Consider the following 27,941-nt stretch of genomic DNA (forward strand, 5'->3'; position numbering starts at 1 on the left):
ATATCTCACACAGACCACCAAGCTATATCACTAAAGTTGAAAGGGAGATCACAATCAAAAGGGAAAGGATATTTTAAAATTAATAACAGCATTTTGGATAATATTGAATATAAAACATAATAAATGGCCTAATTCATAAATATAAAAACAATCCAAAACTTACCAAAAATATTGGACACCATTGGGACTTATTCAAAATTGAGGTCAAAGAATACACCATTGAATACTGTAAAAGAAAAGCAAAACAGAATATAAGTGAAATACATGTATTGGAAAATAAAATTAAAAAATTAAATGAAAACATTAATAAACATTGTAAAGATGAGCTAATAAAGCATTTTCATGAAGAATTAATTAATAATGAGAATAAATTAAAGAAAATATATGAAATAAAAACAAAAGGAGCTCAAATCAGGTCACGAATTCAATGGCTAGAAGAAGGGGAAAAAAATACGAAATTCTTTTTAGGTTTGGAAAAAGCTAGACAAACAAGAAAAAACTATAACTGCACTAAGAGATAAAGAAGGAGTGATACAAACTGACTCATCCAAAATTTTACAATTAGAGACAGAATTCTATAAAGATATTTATAAAAGTACAAATCCAGATATAAAATTTATAAATGATTATATTAATGATACAAATATTGATCATAGATTAACAACACAAGAGAGTGATATTATGGAAGGAAAATTAACTTTAGATGAATGTACAGATTCACTATTTAAGATGAAATTGAACAAAGCACCTGGAATTGATGGTTTGAACAAAGCACCTGGAATTGATGGTTTAAGCGTAGAATTTTATAGAACATTTTGGGAAGAATTAAAAGAATTCATTGTATCCACATTTAATTTTTCATATAAAAAAGGGGAGTTAACAACTTCTCAGAAATTAGGAGCTATCTCTCTTATCCATAAAAAAAAATGATCCACTGAGTTTAGATAGCTATAGACCAATTACTTTATTAAATATTGATACAAAATTAATAGCATATTCATTAGCTCAGCGCATTAAAAATGTCTTACCAAAAATTATCCATGAAGATCAAAATGGGTATGTAAAAAATAGATATATAGGTTATTTTTCGAGGGATTAGACAAGGATGTCCGTGCAGTGCTTTAATGTTCGTTATTGCTGTAGAGATATTAGCATGTAGAATAAGACAAGACAATAATATTAAAGGATTTGAAATCAAAATAGATGGGAAAACACATTCTTTAAAAATCAGTCAACTTGCAGATGACACCACACTTTTTTTTAAAACAAAACAAGACATTTCAAAAGTATTAAACATGATTGAAATTTTTGGCACTTTGTCAGGGCTTAAATTAAACAGATCAAAAACAGAAGGAATTTGGTTAGGAAAACACAAACATTGCAAAGAAAAATATGAAAATATCAACTTTACAAACAAACCAGTGAAATGTTTAGGAATTTTTTTCGGTTGTAACAAAAATGAATGCCAAAAACTAAATGCAGAAAAACAAATAGAAAAGTCTGAAAAGATTATAAAAAATTGGGAGAAAAGACATTTAACAATGATCGGTAAAATAACAGTTATCAAATCATTGATCATACCAAACATTACCTTTTTAGCATCTGTTTCACATATTGAAAAAGAATATATTGTTTAATTTAAAAAAATTATCTATAATTTTTTATGGAAAAGCAAAAGAGAAAAGGTTAAACGCACAGTACTAAGTTTTGGTGAACTAGATGGGGGTTTAAGGTGGTATGGGTGTCTTTCGCCATCTTGGATTGTAAAAAACAGAGAATCTAAGGTCCATATTTTCTAATAAGTTAGCAAAATTTGATGCAGGAATGCAGAATTTAATGTGAATTTTCATTTAAAAGAACCAATTTATAAGAATATAACTTAGGAATATTAATATTTTTACAAATGTAGATTAATTTTGGTTGTTTTTGAATATTTTTCAAATTGGCATTTTAAGGGGAGGTAACTCTATAACAGTGCATTTTCTGAAGGACTCTACATGAAATTTTCCTATTTTGTCTTTTAGCCTGAAAAAACGTACGGTGACCCTATCTTTTTTTTTGATATTCTCAAAGCATTGTCTGAAAGCAATCTTTTCCTAATTTATTTTACAATTCTATCATTTTGTTTAGTTTTTATTCACAAAATGGTGTTTTTTCCTGTATAATCCATACAAAATTTGTCATTTTGTCACAACCTGTAGCTTGAGAAAATGCACGGTGACCTATCATTTTTATAATATTTTTGATCATGTATCAATAGATACTACATTTTGACAAAGTATGAACAAATTCTATCATTTTTATTTTAGACTCAAGGTGGTATGGGTGTCTTTCGCCATCTTGGATTGTAAAAAACAGAGAATCTAAGGTCCATATTTTCTATCAAATTAGCACAATTTGATGCAAGAATGCAGAAATTTCATGTGTTTTTACATTTAAAAGATCTAATTTATAAGAATATAACTTATAAATATAAATATATGTACAAGTGTAGATTATTTTTGGTTGTTTTTAAATATTTTGAAATTGTCATTTTAAGGGGAGGTTACTCTAAAACAGTGCATTTTCTGTTGGATTGTTCATGAAATTTTCCTACTTTGTATTTTAGCCGGAAAAAACGTACGGTGACCCTGTCTTTTCTTTTGATATTATCAAAGCATTGTTTGAAAGCTATATTTTCCTAATTTATTTTACAATTCTATCATTTCGTTTAGTTTCTATTCACAAAATGGTGTTTTTCCCTGTATAATCCATACAAAATGTGCCATTTTGTCACGACCCGTAGCTTGAAAAAATGCACGGTGACCTATCATTTTTATAATATTTTTTAACATGTATCAATAGATACTACATTTTGGCAAAGTATGAACAAATTCTATCATTTTTATTTTAGACTCCCATACCACCTTAAAACTGATTAACATAGATAAATATATAGAATCTATCAAAATTGGGTGGATCAAAAGGTTAATTAATGGAGATTTAAAAAATTGGAAAATTATTCCACTTTTTTATTTTAATAAGTTTGGAAAAGATTTCCTTATCTTTCACATGAATATTGATAACACTGACTCTATTCCAGAGTTAAAGGAGCTGCCAAAATTTTATTTCAACATTGTAAAAGCATGGATAAATAATAAAAAAGTACAACAGCCAAAAAACTTTAGATCTATACGTCAAGTAGTTATTTGGGGAAATCGTTTCTTAAAGATAAAAAATAAATGCCTTTTATTCCAAAACTGGATAAATAGTAATTTTATCTTTATTAATGACATCATTGATGAAAATGGTAATATAGAAGAAAATTTTATTTTACAAAAGCTTAAAATAAAAAGTAACTGGATGTCAGAATTTTACCAATTAAAGAAAGCTATTCCAAGAGAATGGTTAAAGATTTTAAAACAAGAAAACTCAAAGAAAACTAAAGTAAAAACGCCCTATGCAATACATATTATTGATAATTGCAATAAAAAAGAAAAATTAGAAAATGTAGATACCAGAAAAATTTATAATATATTAATTAAGAATGAAATTGAAATACCTGTTGGTTTTTATAAATGGAAGACAAAGCTTAACCTTGTATACATTAAGAGACTTTCATGTAATATGTTAAAGTTTGTTCATTATTTTTTAAAAGATAATAAATACAAAGTGTTCCGTTGGAAATTGCTACACTTTATTTTACCTTGTAAAATTTTATTAAAAAAGTGGAAGATATGCGATATTTCAAATTGTCATTATTGCAACACCACAGAGGATTATGATCACATGTTTCTAACATGTCACTTTCTTGATAATTTCTGGAGAAAAGTAAAAACACTCTTAGAAAAACTGAATATTAATAATAATATTCTAACATTAAAAAATTTAGTTTGGGGTTATAAAAAAAATGATGAACAATACTATGAAATTAATTATTTGATTACAATTATAATGTTTTGTATATACAAGGCAAACTATATGTCTGAACAGAAAACAAAATCTTTAGATGTATATTCTGTATTTAAAACAGAATTCATGTACAGCTACAAAATGCAGGCAACTAGTAAACATACTAAGAATAAATGTCTACTTAATAAAGTTGTCAAATTGTTGTAATAATTTTTATGTTTGCAAATGTATAATCTAGCAAAAATAAGAATAGAAAAAGATAAATAATTTTAAAAAGTCTAGATCCGGAACTGATTAAGAGAAATAATTTCACCGATAAGCGTGGAGATAACGGTATTGCTCTCCACTTTTTTTAGAGTTAAAAATAAAAGGGAAAATTTTTTTTTTAACAGAATCGATACACATATATTGTAATGATTATTTATACATACATGTGAATTGCTTATATTAATCATATATCATTATTAAAACTGGTATTTCCAAACCAGGAAGAGATATCAATACAATAATAGAAAACCGATAACGGCAAGTGTGAAATATTTCCGGAAACTTTTTCTTTCTAAACAAACTAGATATACATATTGATAAATTAGAATTTCATATATACTTATTTATTTTACGGTTGAAAATGAAATATATACACTATAGTCTAGATAAATTGTACTTTATCATTGTTACACAGAGAGAAATAATATTAAAATGCAGGTACCCTTCACTAGAAGGCTGGACTAGTGGATTCAATTGTTAACAGCAAGCAATATATTGTTGAATAAAAAAAAACATTTATAATGTTCAGTAACTATATGTATAAATTATGTGAAAGGGAAAAAAGCGGAAGAAACGCAAAATCATAATATTAAATGCAAATACCTGGGCTGTCAATAAGGTATGAATACACATCACCCCATTGCACATCTGGCCATTTACAGGGATTATTCTGCCAAACGCCATCGGGTAACTTGTAAGGACACTCTTTACAACTAATTAGATTCAATTTACACTGATAGCGACTTAATGCTTTACCATTTAAACTCTCTTGATAATTGTACGACATTGTAACACCTGATTAATATTTAGACTTATCTCACACTTGTTAATTAACCTTGTTTATATAGATATCTTACCTATGATGCCCCATTACTTATAATGGCATCTATGGTAAGGCTTCACCCCTCAAAGATGGCGGATTCGGTAACTAACCGGTGGTGACATCACGACGAAATTAAGTATCTAAGGATTTCCCTCAGGTCAGAAGCTATATATGACTCACCAAGTTGGACCTTTAATATTTTTACTGTCAAAATTGAAGTAGATTTTCGACAAGGTAATTAAAAAATAAATAGTATATGAAGTTGGTAAAACGTTATTTGCATTTATGGCCTTTTTATTTCATGTTTTTCGTGTTTTTTTGTTTTTTGGCGTTTTATTTCTAGTATTTGGTTTGACATGCATCAAGAACAACTGTCATTTACTTTAATTTTCATAGGTTCTTATGCTTTTGGTTTATACTCTATAGTAATATCATTTTGAAGTAATTAATAGTTAAATGTGTTGAACAGAATTAAACTTAACAATGTTACAACTTTTAATGTTGTAGATGTCATCATGAAGACCTAGATGGAATCATAGAACAGCAATTCAAGTGTCTCACAAAACAAAAATCTTTCTAAAATGGGCTCGCTCCAAAAAGACAAGGTGTGAGAAAAAAAAAGTGAATAAATATATTTTAATTTTATTGTATTGTATATTTCTGTACCATCAGTGTTTAAACATTAGAATACATGGGGTAGGAGGTGTCCGAACAGCAAACTTTGTTTATATTTTGATCACTCAGACATTGAGCAAAATGTGTGTATTAAGGATTGTGTGCTTTCGAAATCAATATTTCTCTTGGATGATAATTTGTGTTGTTATATGCATATCGTTAAATGTTAAATAGAATCTTGGTGGTTAAATTGTGGTTCGTAGGAAAGCCCTCAACACACATATTTGTTATTCAGTTGATTAGTTGTTATCATCAACATGGTCAAGTCATGCTCTCATCAAAAGAATGTGGTCGCTCAGTTTTATTGTTGAAAGTTACTGATAGTTTACAAGTAATTTGCAGTCAATGGCATCTAGTCAAAATTTTGTGCATCCAAACACTTTTTATTGTTATACCTATTGTTAAGACAACCATCAACCACCAAAGAACATTATTTATATATCTTTGGGTCACCATTAAGTCTTCAACAGTGAGCTAAAGCCCACACCATATCAAATATAACCAGACAATGACTTTGTTTAAAGTTGATCAATTTTGTTTTGAGATTATTTTTCAAGCTTGGGTCTAATACACATATCCACTATCTACTGATAAGCCCGCCCCCCCTTAGCAACACATGGCAACCCAGTATCTTAGGTCAAACATGGCGGACAGTGGTCAGTAGTGAATTAGTAGTGAGAATGAAATTTCTAGTTTCTGTGTGGAAATATGCCTAGAAAAGGGGTAAGAAGAAGATCAAACAGAAGCAATAGTAGTGACAATAGTATTGTAAATGACTTAAAAGAAAAAAAGCCATCCAGAAAGAAAAGTAAAAAGAAAGACATACTCAGTTCGTCAAATGTAAACCATGGTGAGCTGTACACAGGTGACATAACGAATGTAAACAATCACACATGTCCTTCATTTGACAACCCAAGTTTAATGAACAATATGAACCAGCAACGTTTTACTCAAGATACAAACTTCATGTACTCGCCTAGTCCTAACCCGATGTTTCAACTTCAAAATCAACAGCTATGCTCTACCCCGAACTCCGGTACAATATATCCTATGCAACAGGTACAACATTCATCGCCAGTCATGCAATACACATCCCAACAACGTCCAGTCTGGGTTGATGAGTTATTCCAGAGAATGGATACATTTGAAAATAAACTTGATAAACTTGAAAAAGTAGGCTCCTTAGTTAGTTCTTTAAATGCAAAGGTTGTAAAACTAGAAGTTAATGCCAAAGAAATGGACGGCCGCTTGGAACAAGTTGAAAAATCGACGCAGCTTATTAGTAACAATTTTGATAAAGTTGGATCATTTAAGACTGAACTTGATAAAGTATCGAAGCAAATGAAATCTGTAAGCGGGAAAAAAAATTCTGTAGACGAAATAAGTGCGTCCGTCGACAACATGAAGAAGGAAAACAGCAAACTTAAGGACGAATTGATTGATATCCAAATGAAGTCGATGCAAAATAACTTGGTCTTTTATAATATTAAAGAAACTGAGGAGGAAGTTTGTTCCGAAATTATTGGCAGGTTCTGTGAAAATAACATGAAAATAGACGGTGCTGCCACGAAAGTGGTCATTTCAGATGCCCACCGATTAGGCAAAAAGGGTGAAAAAACACGTCCAATTTTAGTAAAATTCTCAACATTTGAAAGTAGAGATTTAGTTAAGAAAAGCGCAAAAAATCTGAAAAATTCGACATTTGGCGTCTCGGAACAATTGCCTAAAGAAATCCAGATACGGAGGAAGGAAAAACTACCCATACTTAAGGAGTTGCGCGAACAAGAGATAAAGGCGTATTTCGTTAAAGACCGCATTTTTGTTGGTGGTAAAGAATATAAACCATAGGACATTTCCAGAGAACTTTCGGAGACATTAAAATGTTTATGTTGGAATATTAACGGCCTTACATCAGTGTACAATGATAATAACTTTTTAAATCTAATAGACAAGTATAACATTTTATTATTTAGTGAAACTTGGCTAAAAGAAAATAACTTTATAAACATTGATGGGTTTGAAAAAATTACTTGTCTTTGTAGAAATAAAAATATTGGTAACAGAAATGAAGGTGGTTTAGCTGTATATTGTAAACAACACTTATGTAAAGGTATTTCGGTTGAAAAAGAAATCAACCATGGTATTTTGCTTTTAAAATTTGAGCACACATTTTTCAATACAACTAAAGATGTCTTTGTTTGTTTTTCTTACATTCCACACGAGAAATCGAAATATTATAATGTTTGTGATATTGATTTTCATGAGATTATTGAAAGTATTGTTTTAGATTATAGTGAAAAGGGTATTGTATTAATATGCGGAGATTTTAATAGTCGCATTGGTGAAGTGAGTGACGTTTTGTATAATGATCAATTAGATAAATTTGTAACGAGTGTAAATCATTTTGAAAACCCCATTATTTCTGATCGATGCTCAATGGATAAAGTTGTAAACACCTTTGGACGTAAATTATTACAGGTGTGCTATAACACGGGATTAACTGTAGCTAACGGTAGACTCGGAAGCGATACGAATGGTAAATTCACGTTTTGTAACAGTAAAGGGACGAGTGTCAACGATTATCTTCTTGTGTCTCCGAACGATTTTGATATTATTAGTGACTTTGAAGTTCTAGATATGAATGAGTTTTCAGATCATATGCCTTTATTATTTGAACTTAACTTTTCCACTATATGTCAAAAGAGAACAAATACTACAACACGCAATTACATTAAATGGGAAACAAGTAAAAATGATGAATATGCAAAAACTTTACAACCTCATAGAGAAAAACTATTGTCAGTTGTGAATAATATTAATTCAGATGTCGATATACATAACGCCGTAAGAGAGATAACTCAAATTATTTACGACAGCGCTTTCAAAGTGTTTGGACACTCAGTTTCTACCCATAAAAACATAGATCGTAAAAATCGTCCGAATAATGAATGGTTCGATGTCAATTGCAAAAACGCCCGATAAAGATTTCATGTCATGAGAAACTTTTTTCAACGTCACCAAACAGATTCAAACAGGAGTGAATTCGTGATTGCTAGAAATGATTATAATAAAGTAAAGCGAAAAGCCCAATTCAACTATAAGAGGAAAAAAGGTCTGGAACTTTGCAGTATTGCAAAAACCAATCCGAAGAAATTTTGGTCAACCGTAAAGCCAAAAAATAAATCAAAGTGTGTAGTGGACAACGAAGAAATGTTAAATTATTTTGAAAACGTTCTTGGTATGAACCCACCCGAGCTATCTGATGCAGTGTTAGATCTTTTAAATAACAGTTATTTTGATAGTGTAAATATAGAATTACTAGATACAGACATTTCGGAAGACGAAATTTTCAAAGCACTAAAGAGACTCAAATCTGGTAAAAGTTCTGGTAACGATGAAATTGTAGGTGAGATGTTTTCGTCATGTCCTTCTTTTTTCGCACCTATTTTAAAAAGTTTATTCAACTCGATCTTTGCTATCGGAATATATCCAGAAAATTGGACTGAATGCCTTGTTATTCCTGTTCCCAAAAGTGGTGATCTTACAAATCCGATTAACTATAGACCTATAATATTAGTGAGCATCCTGTCAAAGTTATTTACTAGCATTCTAACTGACCGTTTGTTGTCGTGGTCACAGGACGAAAATCATATAATAGACAACCAATTCGGATTCCAACCAGGACGTTCGACTGTTGATGCTATATTTACTCTGCATGGAATTATTACACATACTCTTCAACATAAATTAAAATTATATTGTGGTTTCGTTGATTTCCGAAGGGCGTTTGATAAGGTGGACAGACGAATTTTGATATACAAACTTCTCAAATCTGGAGTTAGCAGTAAATTCGTATCAATGGTAAATTCTATTTATTCATCTGTGCGTTTACGTGTGCGGTCTGGTGGAGTAATATCAGAGGCTTTTGACAATCATATTGGCGTAAAACAAGGCGAGCCCTTATCTCCGTTACTTTTCTTATTCTTTATAAATGACATTATTCAAGATATCTCCACCGATGTAAACGAAGATGTCATATCTTTGAATGGAGTCCTTATATATCTAATACTTTTTGCTGACGACACCGTTTTATTTGGAAAAACACCGACTGTTCTGCAACACTTACTTGATAAACTTTTACTTTACTGCAATAAATGGAATATCGAAGTCAATGCTGATAAAACCAAAGTAGTGGTATTTAGAAATGGATTTAGACCAGTAGACACTATTTTTTTATATGATAATAAGGAACTGCAAGTTGTAAATTCATATGTGTACCTTGGTGTATTATTACATTACAACGGAAAGTTTGTACATACTCAGAAACGTTTAGCACAACAAGGATCTAGAGCCATGTCATCTTTAATGAACTCTCTCAAACAATTCTTCATCACTCCAGAAGAACAGATGTTTCTTTTCGACAGTATGGTCGGATCTATTTTAGGCTATGCATCAGAAATATGGGGTTTCCATCGTGCTAAAGATATCGAACTTATCCATAATCGTTTTTGTAGATTTATATTAAAATTGGGTAGAAATGTACCAACATGCTTTTTATATGGCGAACTTGGCCATTTACCTCTTTTTATTGTTAGAAAACAAAATATATTGAAATATTGGTTACATATTATTACAAATAAACCAAAAGTTGTATATGATGTGTACAAACTCTTGTATGACGATGCTATCAATGGTTATGTAAACTGGGCCTCAAATATTCGTGATATGTTATATGATCTTGGTTTAAATTATTTATGGCTAAACCAAGATGCTAGCACAATTTGTATAAATAACATTAAAATTCGTATTAAAGATCAATACTTGCAGAATTGGTCAACTTCTATTCAAGAATGTAGTAAACTGTCTTTTTATAGTACATTTAAATTAACTTTTTATATTGAAAAATATCTGTCTTATAGCAATAATGTTAATCTGTTAACAAAGTTACGTAGTGGAACATTAAAGTTAAATATTGAAGTTGGCCGTTATAATAATATTCCTAGAGAAAATCGTTTATGTGAATGTTGTAAAATGTGTGTTATTGAAGATGAATACCATTTTGTTCTTGTGTGTCCATCTTATAGATCTGTACGAACACAATTTTTACCAAAGTACTATTGTCATTGGCCTAATAATACCAAACTATTAAATTTACTACAAGCTTCTAGTAAGTCTCTTACGATCAAATTATGTAATTATGTAAAAGCTGCATGGAACATTCGATCTTCTATAGTCTCATAACTTAATTTATATGTCATTGTATCATACTATAATTGTTCTCTGTTGTCTTCATGTTTTATATTATGTAATATATGTTGTTAATTTTGCCATAGCATGTCTATGCTTTGCAATAAAGATTCATTCATTCATTCATTAATCAACAAAATGGCGGTTATTATGAACATTGAATAATAACAAAGTAAAGAAAATTTTATAAAAATATAAAGAAGAGCAATAAATATATATGTTTTTGTGTTCAAATGTGATAAAATAGTTACTCCTCAAGAGTTGAGAGTTAGATTTTTGAAATTCTGACTATTTAAACTTAATTTAAAGAAACAAATAGAATATTGAAATTTGAAGCTATACTATAGATTACTTCATTCACAAAAATGTAGTTTTTATTACACGATATAGAATATGATATGATTGATAAGATAAATTATGATGATAAATTACAGGTTTAATTAAGCATGGCTAATGAATGTTGATAAGTGTGTTTACTGTGTAGACAATCACAGCAGTGGGTCAACTTGTAAAACAAGCGTCATTGCTCCAGTACCTAATAATTGTTTATTGAATAATATTTAGCCAATTTTATTTTTTATGTCCATAGATAACTTTTACTGATAATTAAAATTCCTATCACTAAGTAAAAATAAAGAACAAAAGAAAATTTATTTATTTTTTGCTTACATGTATATTTGGTCATTGATATTCGTCTTGGCTTTAAATTCATATAGACTCTTATCCTTTTAAGATATAAATATTTGCACATTGTACCTTTTTAATTTCAAATTAAGAAAATAGAATATATCCAAACTTCTCACTACTTTCTTTTTCTTTTTTTATAAAATATATAATAATAATCCTGTTTAATAAGTAAATATTCCCACAGAAGACCAAGTTGTATCAAAATTACACTTCATTTTACTAATGAAGCATCTATTCAAATATATCTGTTTATTATAATTATTCAAGTTTCCCCTACCTTTTGACAAAATTCTAAAAATACTTTCATTTCTAAATTCAATTCTTTAATTGCTGAATCTTTACATTATGATATATAATGTAATTTCAAGAAATAATACATTCTAACTTGGATGTTTAATAGTATAATAAAGTCTTAAATGAATGAAAAAAATATCAATTTGAATTTTATTTAATTTGTAAACCAATCAATATCTTGTGTTTCCAAATATATGTTTTTTCATCATTTTTTTAAAATACTATTAGCATGTAAACAATATTTTAAAATCAATAAGCACTGTCATCCTATTCCCTTTTAATTGATTTATTGATTAGTTTCATTAATTGAAATAACCTTTTATTTTGTTGGAAATTGACAACTTGACCTTCCTCTACCCTCCTACATTAATTACTTCCCTAAAACAATATTATTAATGATTAAATTGCGAAAATTTCAAAAAAAATCTATCAAATTAACTGTTCAGATAAGAAAGCTTGACCGAGGTTATGTCCGACAACACGTGCTGCTATCAAATGTTTACACATGTGGTAAATTGACCACATGTGATTGGTCAATTAACTGATGATTGGCAGGAGAGTGGATAGGTGTATAGAGTAGTTATTGGATCAGGTTTCCTGTGGCAGAATATTGCTATGGCATTTTGCAAGTTTAGCGCATTGAGAAGACAATAGCTTGAATATTAAAAACAGTGTAAAACTATGGACTGCAAGCCAAAGAAAATACCGGATGAATGAAACTTATTAGTTTAGATGGAATCACAGTTGAACACAACCACTAACCAATTTTGATTCCGTGTTGAATACTAGTATTGTATTCACCCTGAATTCGATCTGAATTCAAATTAGGCTATTGGTTGAAACAATATTGAAGCAACCATTATTCTAAAGAGATTCAATGTTGAACATCAACGTTGATTCAACATAGGATTTCAACGTTGATACAAATTTGCAAAATCTAATAATAATTCAACATTGATTCAACATAGAAAATAAACATTGATTCAATGTTAAATCAACGTTGTGTGCCTCCTGGGCTAGTTAACCAATCATAATATGAAACGGTTATTTTGACCTGAACAGCTGTTAACTGACTGAAAAACAAATAATTATAATAGGTGGTTTTTAGTCTTTTAGTAAATTATCAGACTTCGCCACCACGTCCAATTCAGTATTGTTCAGACAAATCGCTTGTAGCACTGAAGATACTTTCAGACTATCTTCGGATTGTTCAGTAGTTCTTAATTACCTGTACACATGAACAACGAACTAAAATGTCTGAAAAGTTACTGAACAACAGTGAAATAACTGTAAGCAAATTTTCTGTACTGTACTGAATCTACCACATTGGAGTATTCTTCTAATTTACTGAAAGTCTGAAGTTGAAGTAAAACAAATACGTGAAACTGAAATCTGGTATTTAGAAATGAAAAATAATCTTTTCAATCAATATGAATAAAATCGGTGGCCAGCACTCTCTATAAAGATGTGAGTGTCTTCACAGAACATTTAAATTTTCAAATCTGTCTAACTAAAGGTCAAATTGTTGTTACTGTATATATCCTGAACCTTTCAGTATGCCAATGTGCAGTCGATATATGCCGGATGGCCATCCAGTAGTCAACCACGGCTGAAATAGCTATCTGAATTTTAAAAACTTAAGCTCATCACCCGTATGATTGAAGAATATTTGGCTCGGTGTTACAGAAAATTTAAATGATATATTATTGCTTTTCTCTATCTTGGTTCCTTATTGTAGTATTTTAATCAGTAAGACTTTCTAAGATAACAAAACGAATACTAAAAATCTGGATTTAAAATAAGGCATATACTTAGGTACAGTTTTAAATTTGCTAGCGGGAATGACGTTATACAGCGAATCAACTTTATTTATAGTTAATATAGGACAATGCTGTTGATTAAAAAATACTCAATTCCAGGACCTTTTGTTTTCCAAATAATTAATATAACCAATAATTGATAAGTTCCAGGTCGACGGGTTCAAACAGAAATATTTGAAAGCAGAGAAAACTGTGCATCTTATAATTGGCATGATGACAATACCAATACCTAAATAAGGCTTACGCATAGTTATATACTTTATTTCAGTCACGGACCCGCGAAATCACGGGTGTGTTCTAGTATATCTCAAAATTTATACCCGGAAGGCCGTACCTTACACTACTAGGGTTAACTTTCTACAAATTGTGACATTCTACATCTTCTTATATATTTATTAATGTACATGTACAATGTCAACAACTTTTTAATAACATGCTCATTTTTGCCAGATATTTTTATTGCATCAGGCTCACAGGCATCCATGTTTGGTATATATTTTGGTTTATATCAATGTCTACCGGAAATAATATTTAAATTGTTATACTGCAATCGATGTTTTCCGGGAAGAATTTAACTTTAAATTTTGTATTAGTATATGTTCGGAAGTAGACATGAATTTCATGGCTTATTTACATGTTTGTTTCTGATGGCGCTTGACCCATACGTTAAAATGATAAAGTTATGCTTGTGTGTTTTTTTCCTTATATTTTTATCATTTTAACGTATCTATGGAATTTTCTGCGCAAATAATTTCGTATGGTAAAAACGTAAAAGTTGTTTGATGTATCATAATTTAACAAAATTTAGATTTAATCTGCGAGTAACACATAGAATATCGGATAAATCTCTTAAACAAATACAATAAAGCAACTATATACCAATCGTTTTTCGACAATGAGTAGATGATTAACTGCACCAACGCATAACCGATAAGTTTCGACACCACGTCCTTATTCGTGCATGTGTTATATCAAAACAATACAGTGAAATGAATTAAAGTCTGTCAACGCATATATAAGAAATCAACAAAGTATATATTACAAGCAAGCTTATGTACAATAAAAGTGTTGATTCCTTTAAAATGTCTTGAGATTTAAAGTTCTAGTCTTTACGATCTCAACGTTTGCGACATATCATGTATGTCGTTAATCTTCACGATAATGCCTTACTTCGTTTTTTTTTTATTTTTGTTTTCACGCTAGTGGTCGCATTTTCTAAAATGCAATCATTCGGAAGGCTATTTAAGACATTACAATATTTTAAGTCTATAAAAATCGTTTGTTTTCCTACTGAAACAGAGGTCACTACAGGAGTGTCACCATATTATTCGTGATTTTATTCAGTACTACTTTTGTATTGCTGTTATTCTCTTCAAATTCATCACTTCTGTTTTTTCTTTCAAATTCAATCTCTGTGGTCATATCTCCTTCGTTGCCTTCAGTGTAAGCTTTTGATTCAATATTTATTTCATTTATTTCCCCATTGTTATTTGTAACAAAATTTAAATTGTCGGGAATTCCAGTTGACGTGTTAAGATGCAATTTGCTAGAACATTCATTGGCAGAATTCTTAACTTCTTTAGCATATGTTGTATTGTCGCTGGATATCTGAATGTCAGTAACAAAATCAGTTTTGTCTGAAATATAAGACAAGTTCAAAGGCATTTGCATAGAATATGCAGTCGTTTCTCTTTCAGTGCAGTTATCAACGTTATCCTCTGTGTAAACACCTTCAGTTACCGAATTGAATTTGTCGGAATATTCAGTTGTGTTCAAATCCTTTTGAGGGGAACAGGCATTGCTGTGATTCTTTACGACTCTCGCTTGTATTGCATTGTCGGTGTTCCTTTGTGATTCTGTTGATTCATCAATCAGAAGTTGTTCATATATGTTGTTGTTTTTCGGTTGCAGGAACGGCTCAACAATTAGTGTCGTGTACTCATTTGTAGAATTTTTTAGATTCGGTTTTTGTAATGACGTTGCTAATTCTATACGGTGATACTGATCATTAGAATCGTCAGAATCAATGTACGAGGATCTAATGGAAAGTTTTCTTCCATTTACTGTCATAGGTCTAACCATCATCGATTCTCTGATTTCTGAGTAATGGTCATCATCTTCAATGTTTACAGTACTGTTTTGACGACTTCGGGCAAATACAGGATGTGTCCCTTCAATAAAATTAAAGAATATTTAATTACGAATTATAAAAAAGAGCGATTAAAAATGGGGGGAAAAAAGACCACAACAATTCATTTAAATAGGTATAAGTATTATATTATAGCTATTCGTTTTATTCCATTGTAGGTTGTAACGGTAGCTAATTTCCTTATAAAATCTTTCAAATTTCCATTTATTATGCCTTAACGTCTAAACATTTGACAACTTTATGACATTAGTTTTCATTAACGACGGAAATGTCATAGCTGATATGCTTAAATATATACCATCCTTCATGCCTTATACATCGTATACTGTGTTCTTGATAAGCCGACCAAGAAAGGTATAACTCGACAGGAGAAAGCCAAAGTTTTACATAACCTCTTTGTTTGAGTAGTTTTGGGTGGAGTTGCCTGGATGTCAAATAATCAAGGGTTCGGATCTCACTAAGAAAGAACAAACATTTTCAAAAATTTTCTGGTTAGCAAATTTATAGATCTTACATTGCTGGGCTTAAATTGAAACTATAAAATTGAGAATGGAAATGGTGGATGAGTCAAAGAGACAACAACCCGACTAAAGAGCAAAAAGCAGTCAAATGCCACCGACGGGTATTCTACACAGCGAGAAAATTCTGCACCCGGTGGTGTGCTTCAGCTGGCACGTAAACAAAGATGTGTACTAGTTCAGTGATAATGGACGTCAACCTAAACTCCGAAATATATGAATAAAATAAAATTAAAAATCATAGAAGACTAATAAAGGCCAGAGGCTCCTGACTTGGGACATACGAAAAATGCAGCGTTTTAAACATGTTTTTTTTTAATATTTCTTTTAAATATATATATACATAAGTACGTCTGAGTCAGTGACAACTCTACAACAGATTTATCCATCGGATCGCCATCAATGATGGTGATACATGGCTGTGTACATAATGTATATACAACTCGTCTAAACATCAACCCAACAATGTTAGATCTGTAAATTTGCTTTCGCAAATTTTTGGTTCTTCCCTCGCCGGGATTCGAACCCATGCTACTGTGATATCGTGACACCAAATCGCCTGCACTGCAGCCGTCCCGCTAGACCACACGACCACCTGGGCTCTCAAGAAAAGAGCTTTCTCTGGCCATGTGTTACCTTTCCACGTCAGTTTTAATCTAGCGGCGTACTACAGTACATGATATATAAGGCATGAAGATGTATATATATATATATATATAAATGTAGTCTTAGTCTGGTGTTGTATACTCATCATTTCTCTACCATGAACCCTTCGCATATGGTGCGTGACTTTATGTAGTAGGTCGTAGACCAAATGGTCAAACACATATTTTAGTTGCAAAAGAAATTTTGTAGGATTGTAGCAGTTGAAGGAATGATTGAAACACGCGATTTGCCCTTGGATATGATTATTTGTATATTTTTTAGATCGCCCATATATGACTGCTTATTATGGGTAAGGTTTCCTAATGTTTTGAGTATACTGAAATAAGTTTACGTCTTGTAGACGTGTTGCATATTGATAATGGTGTGCTGTATTCTTACCATGACACCATATCCAATCTATTTCGCGTTTCACCTGCATTAGAATGGAATTGCAAATTAGCGTTATATGGTTGAATGAAAACAAGAAATATAAGCGCGAAAATACCATTTGTTTTATGAAGATCAAAATAAATTTAATTGCATTAATCATTTCATTTGGCATGCCTTAAATAAACATATAACTAATTATACAACAACTATAATGCTTTCCCCGATTTATGAGTTTTGTTGTGATTTATTCTATCGATGTACGGTTTTTCGGAATAAAAAAATATAATGTATGCAAATTCATATAAAATATATCCATGGGTCAAATTAAATTAGAAAAATGAACACAATGTGGTCCAACAATTTCTTCTATGTAATCCAAGCCGATTAAAAAGCATTCCAGAGAACAATCATTTGTAAAGAAAATACGGAAAATATATGCAATAAGTTGCAGTGCAATTTTGATAGATATATATTGCGGAGTAGGATATGGACATGAGGGAAGTAATTATATGTATAAAAAAGAAGATGTGGTATGATGCCAATGAGACAACTCTCTATAAGAGACCAAATGACTTAGAATTCATCAACTATAGATCATTGTACGGCCTTAAAGAAAGAGCGAGGCCCATACTGCATTGTCAGCTATAAAAGGCCCCGAAATGACAAATGTTAAACAATACAAACGAGAAAACTAACGGCCTAATGTATGTACAAAAAATAAAAGAAAAACATTTACATGTATGTAACACATCAACAAACGACAACCACTGAATTACAGGCTCCTGACTTGGGACAGGCACATACATGCAGAATGCGGCAGGATTTAACTTGTTAGCGGGATCCAAACCCGCACCCTTACCTGGGAAAGAGGTGTAACAGTACAACACAAGACCGATTTAAAAAAATAGTTGAAAAAACTAAAGCTTAACTCATCTGCTGGATACAAATAGAAATACATCTAACAAAAACACAATGAGAACAGCATTACAATGTGTACGTTTTGTCTGCATTCTGTGGAGGAGGAATGGCAATGGCCTAAAATTTCTCCCATTAAAAAAGAGATGAATGTCAGTTTTTCTTTAATGTTCATGGAAGCAATATTATTATATTGTGTAATAAACGCATTTGATTTCTGATTGATTTTTAAAAATCCACAAATACAATAGATTTACAAACCATAAATGGAAAATAAAAACACACATACTTTTTAATCGATAGTTAATAGGATTTGTACTCTTCAATCTGTGGCGACACTTCCTAAAAAAAAAACTGTTATTGTTCCTTTACAAATTTTAACTGATAACATTATAATGTTAGATTATTTACAGAGTGTGTACAATCGTCTTTTGAATATTATTGATCATGCTTTTTACAGGTTCCAACAACCAATTTTATAATAATCAAGGGATAGCAAACAGGGTTCCTTTCTTGAACATTACACAATTAACTATTAAATCAAAGCTACAACTTATTGTAATCTTACATTACTAAAACATTTGTAAAATTAAATTCATATCAAGACATCGAGTCTAATTCATTTGATTAATGTTCTTCATCCAAATCCATGTTTGTAATTTTTAGTTATTATTATGCAACTAATGTCAGGATTAAAATATCCCCTGAGAAATTTTTGTGAAAAATTTGACTAGAATATAACAATATTGCCACCCTAACTTGTCTTTCATTTTATTTACTGTGTTTTGTATATATGTCTTTTTGTGTTTCATTGTTATATATGACGTGGCTATGTACCTATAAATCATGGCATTGTGTTATTGTGCTATGATAATTTTTTGGCATTCTTGTCTGTCTAAAGTGCATTAGACAAACAAGAATGAAAAAAAAATATCGTACTAGTAGCACAATATGCCTTTTTGTGTTTATTTGTTGCATATATGAATGTCATGAGTGATGGATAATGTCAGAATAAGGATGGTTCGTTTTGGATACTCCTTAAAATAAAACAATTCAGCAGTTAAGTCTCTTGGAAAATGTAAATATTATTGGAAATTGCATTGTACATTTTTTCTTTAAATGTGTATGAAGGGTTTACATCAGTTTACTTTTTGACCAGTTCTAAAATAAGTGCCTAACATCAATTTTAACAGGAATTATGTTCTTTTGAAAAAAAAATTGCACTGAAAATGGCGTTTTGACGAGGCACACAGTACACATCTTTTGAAATTTAATGAATGATCTTTATTCTCATAAACCAAATACATAGTTACAGAGAAGATATTACAATAATATATATAACATATATAAGATATAGCATGTGTGAAATACAAAACTAATATGATAAATATTTACACAAATGATAAATAAACATATAGTTTTATCGCACCGCGGGTAAATTATCACGTTGTGATTGGTTTAACGCCGTCACGTGGTGACCCCCTATGAGACCGTAGGGGGTTAGTAAGTTTCGTAGGGGGTTCGTGACGCGGTAATGGTGACGTCATCTATTAATGTTGTTGTGTTTTGTTGTTTATTTTACAACTCCGGCCTCACCCCCTATGGATTTTACTAACCCTCTATGGATCCGTAGGGGGTCAGTAGCGAACCATATAACTTATAGTATGAACCAGGAGGATAGACTTTCACAGAAATAGATTTAATAAATCTACAAAGTTTCTCAAGTTCAACAATATTTTGGGTTGAACATACTTGTTTGAATTTGATAACATTTATATTTATAATACAATAATGAGGTAAGTATTTGCATCTTTCATCTTTGAAATAATTACAAGACATGATATAATGGTATTCATCACCAATGTCAGCTGAGCCACAAAGGTGACACAATCTTTCAGATCTTGGTATGTTGCGCCACCTTCCCGTCTCAATGGGCAAACGGTTATTCCTACATCTAAATTTACATAAGGTTATTAATAAATTAAATGGTAGAACTGATAAATAGTGTTCAAATTTAAAAACATTTTTGTACAATCTATAACACAGCCCCGTGGGCGAAGTGTTCATTTCTGTTGACCATTCTTGAATGAACTGATCTCTTAATCTTTGCTGAACACTCAATACAACCCAACGTTTCTCAAATAAGTTGCGACTTTGCCATATATTTGACATTCCACAGTCATCAAAAATTTTCTTTATATATAATATCCATTTACTATCATAACCATAGTTATTAAAATTTACATATAACAGCTTATATAATAAACATGATATTTTGCTCTCTTTTCCTTCTTGTAAACGACACCAGAAATTAATCATACGTGACTTGACGGTAACAGAAATGGGACATCTTCCCAATTCCCAATAGACCATAAAATTGTGGGTCGATTTTTTTAACCTCAATGTATGTTTGCAAAAACGCAAATGAACTCTCTCAAGAATATCTAAATTTTCGAATCCCCATATCTCACACCCATAAGTTAGTATAGGAACAATAGCCTTATCAAACATATCGAGTTGGCACTCGATAGACAAGTTATTTAATCTGGATTTTTTTATCACAGCATACATTGCTTTAATCGCCTGGTCACGAAGATATTTTCTGGTGGAAAGAAATGAGCCACTTCTAGAAAATACAATACCAAGATATTTATAACTACTGACTATCTCAATTTCATGTCCATCTATATTAAATAATAAGTTTCTAGGTATTCTACCTTTTGAGAATATCATAATTTTCGTTTTATTTATATTAATTTTCAATTTCCATTGTTTGCAATACTCTGAAAATTTGTCCAACATACATTGTAAATCATGGCTAGATTCAGAAAGTAGTATTGTATCATCAGCATACAATAACAGAAAAAAATCAAAATATACAAAAAGTTCATTTTCAATATCTTTTGTTACAGACTGAATTCCTTCAATATTAGAGTTTTCTAAAAATTCTTGTAAATCATTTAGATACAGGGAGAAAAGCAAAGGAGAAAGGTTTTCCCCTTGTCTAACTCCTGTTTCACAAGCAAAAATATCAGAAACTTCTGAATTATGAACAATTTTAGATTTGACATCATCATACATATTTTTAATAATTCTTAGAAATTTTCCGTTCACATGGTTTAATATCAGTTTAAAAAATAAAGAGTTTCGATGGATAAAATCAAAAGCTTTTTCGAAGTCGACAAATACACAAAATAATTTCTTCTTTTTCACCCGCAATAATGCAAATAAAGCATGTAATGAAAAAACATGATCTGTTGTGGAATAACCTTGCCGGAAACCTGCTTGGTTTTCGTATAAGATGTTATAATTTTCAATAAAATCCCCAAGTCTGTCGTTAAGAATTGACGTGAAAACTTTCCCAAGACAAGACAAAAGTGTAATCGGTCTATAATTTTTGGCGTCTAATTTACTCCCCTTGTTTTTGAAAATAGGTATTACATTTCCAATAAGCCAAGCCTCAGGCAAGATTCCCGTATCAAATACAATATTAAATTAATATACATAAATATCAACCATACAATCAAGAGAAGAAGCAATATATTCATTAATTACTTGGTCTTCACCCGGTGATTAATTATTTTTAGCTTTTTTTACAGCTTTCAAAATTTCCTCCCGGATTATTGGACAATTCAAATTTTCATTTACTGTATCAGAATTTACATCGTTTTCTATCAAAAACTCATTTTCGAACTTATTTTTTTTGTTTAAGTCCTTGAAAAAATCAAATAAATTTTGCAGTGAAATATTGCTTTTCTCTCTTTTTCTACCTCTATTGAACAATTTCCAAAATTCTTTTGGATTTTTTGTTTTCAATCCCTTCATCTTTTTACTCATTTCAGTATTATGATTCTTGATATTAACATCCATAACTTTTTTATAATGCAATTCACTTTGTCTAAGTCGTTCTTTAAAAATGTTCGACCCATAATGTTTGTATAACCTCTGAGATTTTCTAAATTCTCGTTGCGCTTTTTTACAATCTTTATTGTACCAGTCTTTACTAAACTGGTTCTTTGAGCACTTAAACATAGTTTTATTAAATGTCGAAGTTCCGAATGTTGTCTTGGCAGATTCGGTTAAAGTATCACAAATATCAGTAACAATGTTATTCATATCATATTTAGTAACAATGTTATTCATATCATATTTAGTAACATTATTTACATCATTTATATATGCAGACAATCTATTACATATATCATCAACCTTATTTCTATCTATATTGTTCTTATACTCATTATATTTTTCATTTTTCCATTTATTTACTCTTTCGTCACCACAACAAAGTGTTTCTGTTAATAATTTGTCTTGTATTTCATTATTTGTATACAATTGAAGAGACAAAGGAGAGTGTACATCTGAAAATAGTTTACAAAAATTTAACACTTCAAGTTTACAAATGTTGTATAAAAAATGAGTAGAACTCAACGCATAGTCAATAACGCTAGAATTTCTACTAGTTGGACTACCTGTTTTGTTTTCTTCCAGTCTACCGTTAAGAATAAACATTCTGTTATTTTTACAAAAATCATTAAATTTCTTCCATACCCATTTACTGCAGTATCTATACTATTTCTCAGTCTTGGTATACCAAGTTCATCTAAAACATCAACATCACTTAATTCATTATAATCTGTGAAATTATTTTCAAAAGAACTATCTTTATCAATGTTATAAAAATCAGACAAATTTCCCGTGCGACTATAAAAATCACCAAGCATAGTAATATAGTTTGTTTTACTACAAAAATTTTGTAATTCAAATTCAATTTCAGTAAATGCATCTTCTGATGTATATGAAGTATTTATCGGTGGGATATATATAATTCCAAAAATAGCATCTTTTGGTAAATCTAAAACTTTTTTGTCTATACTAAACCAAAGTACAAATTGGCAGTCTGACTGAATATATTTAATATACTTGTCTAAGTATTTTTTAAAACCCAAAGCAATACCACCAGATTTGTGATTTGCTAGCTTCTTTCTGTTTTTATAATGAAAAATAAAATTATCACAATCTATTTCGTCTACATCATCTAGTTTTGTTTCTGTTAAACATAATATCATGGTTATCTAATAATGACTTAAATTCAGGATACAAAAGTTTTGTTTTATACCACATACATTTAATGAAAGGATTTCAATAGTTTTGTTGTGAACATCAATATCTTTATTTACAGGTAATGAACAAGAGTGAAGGTCGCTAGTTTGTTTACACTGGTCATTTCTAACGGTACTTTTCAATCCTCCACGGTATTCCTAGTTCTGTCCTTTTCGGGGTCCTCTACGGGGTTGTGAAAATTTCGACTGGTTGAATTCTCTCGGTCGAGCTCCTTGTTCGTTGTATTGGTGGCGTGAACGTGTCTGTCTTTCGTTAGTGTCCATTTCTTTAGTGGTGTCTTTTGGTGTAAATTCGTTCCCTTCAATAAATAAGCGGTCCCTCTTGAAGAAAGCTTTTTCCCTTTGACGACGTGCCTCTTGAAAGTGGGGCCACAGTGCTTTCCTATGGTCGTTTATCTCCTTCGGAAACTGTTCGTTTATGCCGTATTTTGTGTCTTTTAATTCTCTAGCTGCTTTCCGTACGAGTTCTCGTTGCTTGAAATTTACAAATCTACATACTATTTGTTTAGTAACAAATTTAATAGAACCGTCAGGATTTTTTTCGGTGAATTTTTTACCGAAACGATGAGCTCGATGAAATTTCGGTAATGTTTCCATTTTAAATTCCACTGTCATAAAATTTTCGATAGTTTTCTCTGTTTCCTCCGACTCGTCATACATTGGGATACCCGTAAAAATCAAATTATCCCTCATCGACCTAGTTTGGAGATCTAGTTGTCTTTCGTTGAGATCTTCGAAATCTGTTCGTAGTTTATCAATAGTTTTGGTTGCTTCTTCGTTTTCAGAGCGGATCTCTGTCAGGTTTTTTTTTACTTCTCGGACATCCTTTTTGTTATTTTCGAATTCTGCATTGATAAAGTTCAAACCTTTTTCAACCTCGTCGACTCGTTTATTGATACTCTCGATACCTTTAACCATACTGTTTACCGTTATATCAAATTTGTTAAGTTTTTCGGTAAGTTTGTCAATGTTTGATATTTTCTCACATATCATGTCTACTTTTTGGGTTAAAAGATCAATTTTCCCTCCGTTATCTATGAAAGCTGGGTTCATATTCGAGTGAATCATTGGCTGCATGTAAGTATTTTGAGGGGTACCAGGAAAAAAACCTAGGGTTGATGGTGTTGGCGGGGTTTGCAAGAAGTTTGGATTCTGAATGTTATGGAATTGCTGATAATTTCTATTATGTTCGACCATTGGAGATTCGTGAACAGGAGTACTTTGTATCGACATGTTTGACACAGGTTTAATTGGATTGTCAGTAGATTTAAGATTCTTACTTTTGTTTACACTTTTGGTTACACTATTACTATCAGTGTGAGTACTATTTGATTGCCTTTTATTTGGTTTCTCACCACTTGTTTCTGTCGGATAATAGCCTCCTTCAACAAACTGAAGATTCTGCTATATATGTTTCTGACGAGTTCCGTTTGCAGGAGAAGACATCCAAGTAAATAAATTGTTGAACTAAGACTGTGGAACTAACTATATACAGTGAATTTAAATTAAACTTTTAAAAACTGGCAAATAACAATATGAGCCTCCAAGGCTCTAGAGGTTTGACACTAGGGCCTTGAAGGCACCTAGTGTCTCTGCCTGTGGGATGTCTGGTGGTAAGGCGTTCCAGTTCCTTATAGTCTGTGGTAGGTATGATGTCTTGTGTGCATCAATACGCGAGTGCGGTACTTGGTATGCCTTAGAATGTATATTCCTCCCTTTTCTTACTGATGGTGTGACTCGTCCTTCTTTCTCTATTGCTACCATATTATTCTCTATTTTATAGAACATTGCTAGTCTGGTTTCCTTTCTTCGTTGTTGCAGCGGTTTCCATTTTAGGTGGTCTATCATTTCTGTGACACTTGCAGTTGGTTTGTACTTATTTGTCACATATCTCGCAGCTCTTCTTTGTATCTGTTCTATTTTGTAGATTGATTCTTTTGTTGCTGGGTCCCAAACAGATGCGGCATATTCTAATTGTGGTCTTACTAGTCTGATAAAAGCTTGGCTCTTTACTTTTGTTGATGATATTCTGATGTTTCTCCTCAGGAATCCGAGTGTTTTATTTGCTTTGTCAGTTATCTGTTGTATGTGTTGATCCCATTTTAGGTTGTTTTGAATGGTGAGACCTAAATATTTGGCTGCCTGCACTTCTTCTAAATTGTGACCATGGAGGTTGTATGATGTTTGAATTGGTGTTTTCTTGTTTGTTACCCTCCAAAATGTTACAATTGTCGGGGTGGAATTTCATGCACCATAGTTGTTCCCATTCAGCTAATTTATCAAGGTCTTCTTGTAAAAATTTTCCACTGTCTTTTGATGTTATTGTCAGGTAGGCGATGGTATCATCTGCAAACAGACGAACTGTAGCATTTAAATCTTCTTGCAGATCGTTGATGTAGTATAGAAACAGGCTTGGCCCAAGGACTGAGCCCTGTGGTACTCCTGAGTCAACAGGGACTGATGTTGAATTGCATCCTTCTAGTACAACAGTTTGTGTTCTTCCACTCAGCCAGTTTTTTATCCACCTGTTTGTGTTGCCTTTTATTCCATAAGTATGTAGTTTGTTTACTAGTAAACTGTGATTGACCTTATCAAAGGCCTTAGCAAAGTCCATTATCAGCACATCTGTTTGTTGTCCCATGTTCATGTTATTAGCTAGGTCGTCAATAAATTCGATGAGCTGAGTTTCACAGGACCTGCCTTTCCTGAAACCATGTTGCAATTTGTACAGGATTTTGTTGTTTTCACCATGGGTCATAATTGATGATACAATTATATGTTCCATCACTTTACAGCAAATTGACGTCAGTGAGATTGGTCTGTAGTTTGAAGCAGTATACTTTTGGCCCTTCTTGTAAACCGGAGACACGTTAGCTGAACGCCAGTCATCTGGAACCACTCCAGTATCTAGGGATTTTGAGAACAATAACTGTAGGAGAGGTGCTGTCTCACTATGTAGTTCTTTGAGGATTCTAGGTGATATTCCATCCGGACCTGGTGATTTGTTTGGGTTCAGGTTTTTCAGTAGTTTGTCTATGCCCTCTGTTGTGATGGTTATGTTTTTCATAGTTGGTGATGTATTTTTAGCTTTCATTCGCTTAGATGATATAAATTGATCTTTTGTGAAAGTGCTTTTTTCAGAGAATGCAGATTGAAATTGTGCATTAAGGATGTTCGCTTTATCCGCTGGTTCAGTGAACAGTTTTCCTTCTTTCATAAGTGATGTTATGCCAATCTTTTCTTTCCTTTTGTGTTTAACAAAAGACCAGAATTTCTTCGATCCCTCAAATGGTTTCTCATCGTTTTGAGGAGTGATAATATCTTCGATGTATTGCCAATACGCATTTCGTTGTTTTCTTTGTACATCTTTCTTTAGGGCTTTTGTGTTCTGTCCGTTTGATTTATTCCTTTTCCTTTTTGGTTTATCACTTTTCTTTGGATTCATAAAGGCTGTCTATTTATTTTCCACCAGAATGAATTAAATGTTTTTGTCAAAACCACATATATACATCATAATCCATTTTGAAATTCAAAATTTGAGGAGCGAAAAAATAGTCGACATTTTATTTCACACATGCGCAGAACTCCTTAATGAAACTTATATCAAAATCGTATATAAAAAAGGTGCAAGATTTATCATGGCTCTTCTATATGATTGAAAATAACATTGTTCGCTATATCATGTCTTCATTTCCTGGATATTCTTTTAGAAAACAAAATGAAGAATCAAACGTATTTTGTTTAGAGTTGTTGCAAATGGAACGATATATTTAATGTATCTTCAGGGGACTGTAACAAATTGAGAATCCTTGTTTCTCACAATTAACTTAGTCAGTTCCCATATAGTTGAACGTCCTATAGTTCACGGCGTGATGTACCCACGTGGAAAAAAGTGAACCTATATACGACTGACTCTTCCGACTGTTTAGACAGCATACCAGATACCAGGAGAACTGACTTCGGCTTTTTTTACTTACAGACAGATCGAATCGGAAGATATTTGGTTCTTCGAACTAGAAAACTAAATATATCAGTGACTTTCTAAGTAAGCAAAAGTTTGTTGTTGCGCATCATTTAAGATTTAAATATCTACATGTAACACGAATACAAAAACATAGAAACTTAAAGATGGAATTACTAACATGAGGAACAGTCAGTGAACATTACAATTGTTCATATTATGTTTAATAAAAGTTCATTTTAAAAAAAATATTATGAGATTATTTCTAGGTAACTTTTAAGGACATATTTAGTTTGATTTTTCTTGTTTATTCATTGATTTTTTTATGATTAAATTTTCAATTGTTTAATTGATAAAAAATAATAATGTAACAGTTTCTGTTTATATTTGACCAAAAATATAGGGAAAAAACAATTAATATAAAACAAATGTTTGTTAATATTTTTAATATTTCATTATATTTCTTAAAACAATATACCGTTTTGCAATATTTTAGGTAAGAACTAAGAAAGGTGAGTAAGAGTTAAATATAAAGA

General features: G+C 31.3%; 1 protein-coding gene across 1 annotated transcript; it reads right to left on the reverse strand.

Moving 5' to 3' along the window:
* Positions 1-15,009: 15,009 nt before the first annotated feature.
* On the reverse strand, positions 15,010-23,390 carry LOC134711071 (asparagine-rich protein-like). Its single transcript, XM_063571500.1, has 3 exons — positions 22,895-23,390; positions 22,092-22,682; positions 15,010-15,875 (listed from the first exon to the last, which is right to left on the reverse strand). Exons 1-3 carry the CDS (start codon positions 23,388-23,390, stop codon positions 15,010-15,012), a joined length of 1,953 nt encoding a protein of 650 aa, XP_063427570.1.
* Between the last annotated feature and the right edge of the window lie 4,551 nt (positions 23,391-27,941).

This window comes from Mytilus trossulus, chromosome 3, assembly GCF_036588685.1.
Source record: "Mytilus trossulus isolate FHL-02 chromosome 3, PNRI_Mtr1.1.1.hap1, whole genome shotgun sequence".
Taxonomy (NCBI): Eukaryota; Metazoa; Mollusca; class Bivalvia; order Mytilida; family Mytilidae; genus Mytilus; species Mytilus trossulus.

What these genes read in the sequence shown, in the direction of transcription:
- LOC134711071 (XM_063571500.1), bottom strand. Translation starts at nt 23,390, where the DNA reads ATGATATTATGTTTAACAGAAACAAAACTAGATGATGTAGACGAAATA. An exon ending in TATACCAAGACTGAGAAATA is followed by an intron (nt 22,683 to 22,894) that starts GTATAGATACTG and finishes AACTATTTTCAG; the next exon opens with ATGTACACTCTCCTTTGTCT. An exon ending in TTGGAAATTGTTCAATAGAG is followed by an intron (nt 15,876 to 22,091) that starts GTAGAAAAAGAG and finishes ATTTTATTGAAG; the next exon opens with GGACACATCCTGTATTTGCC.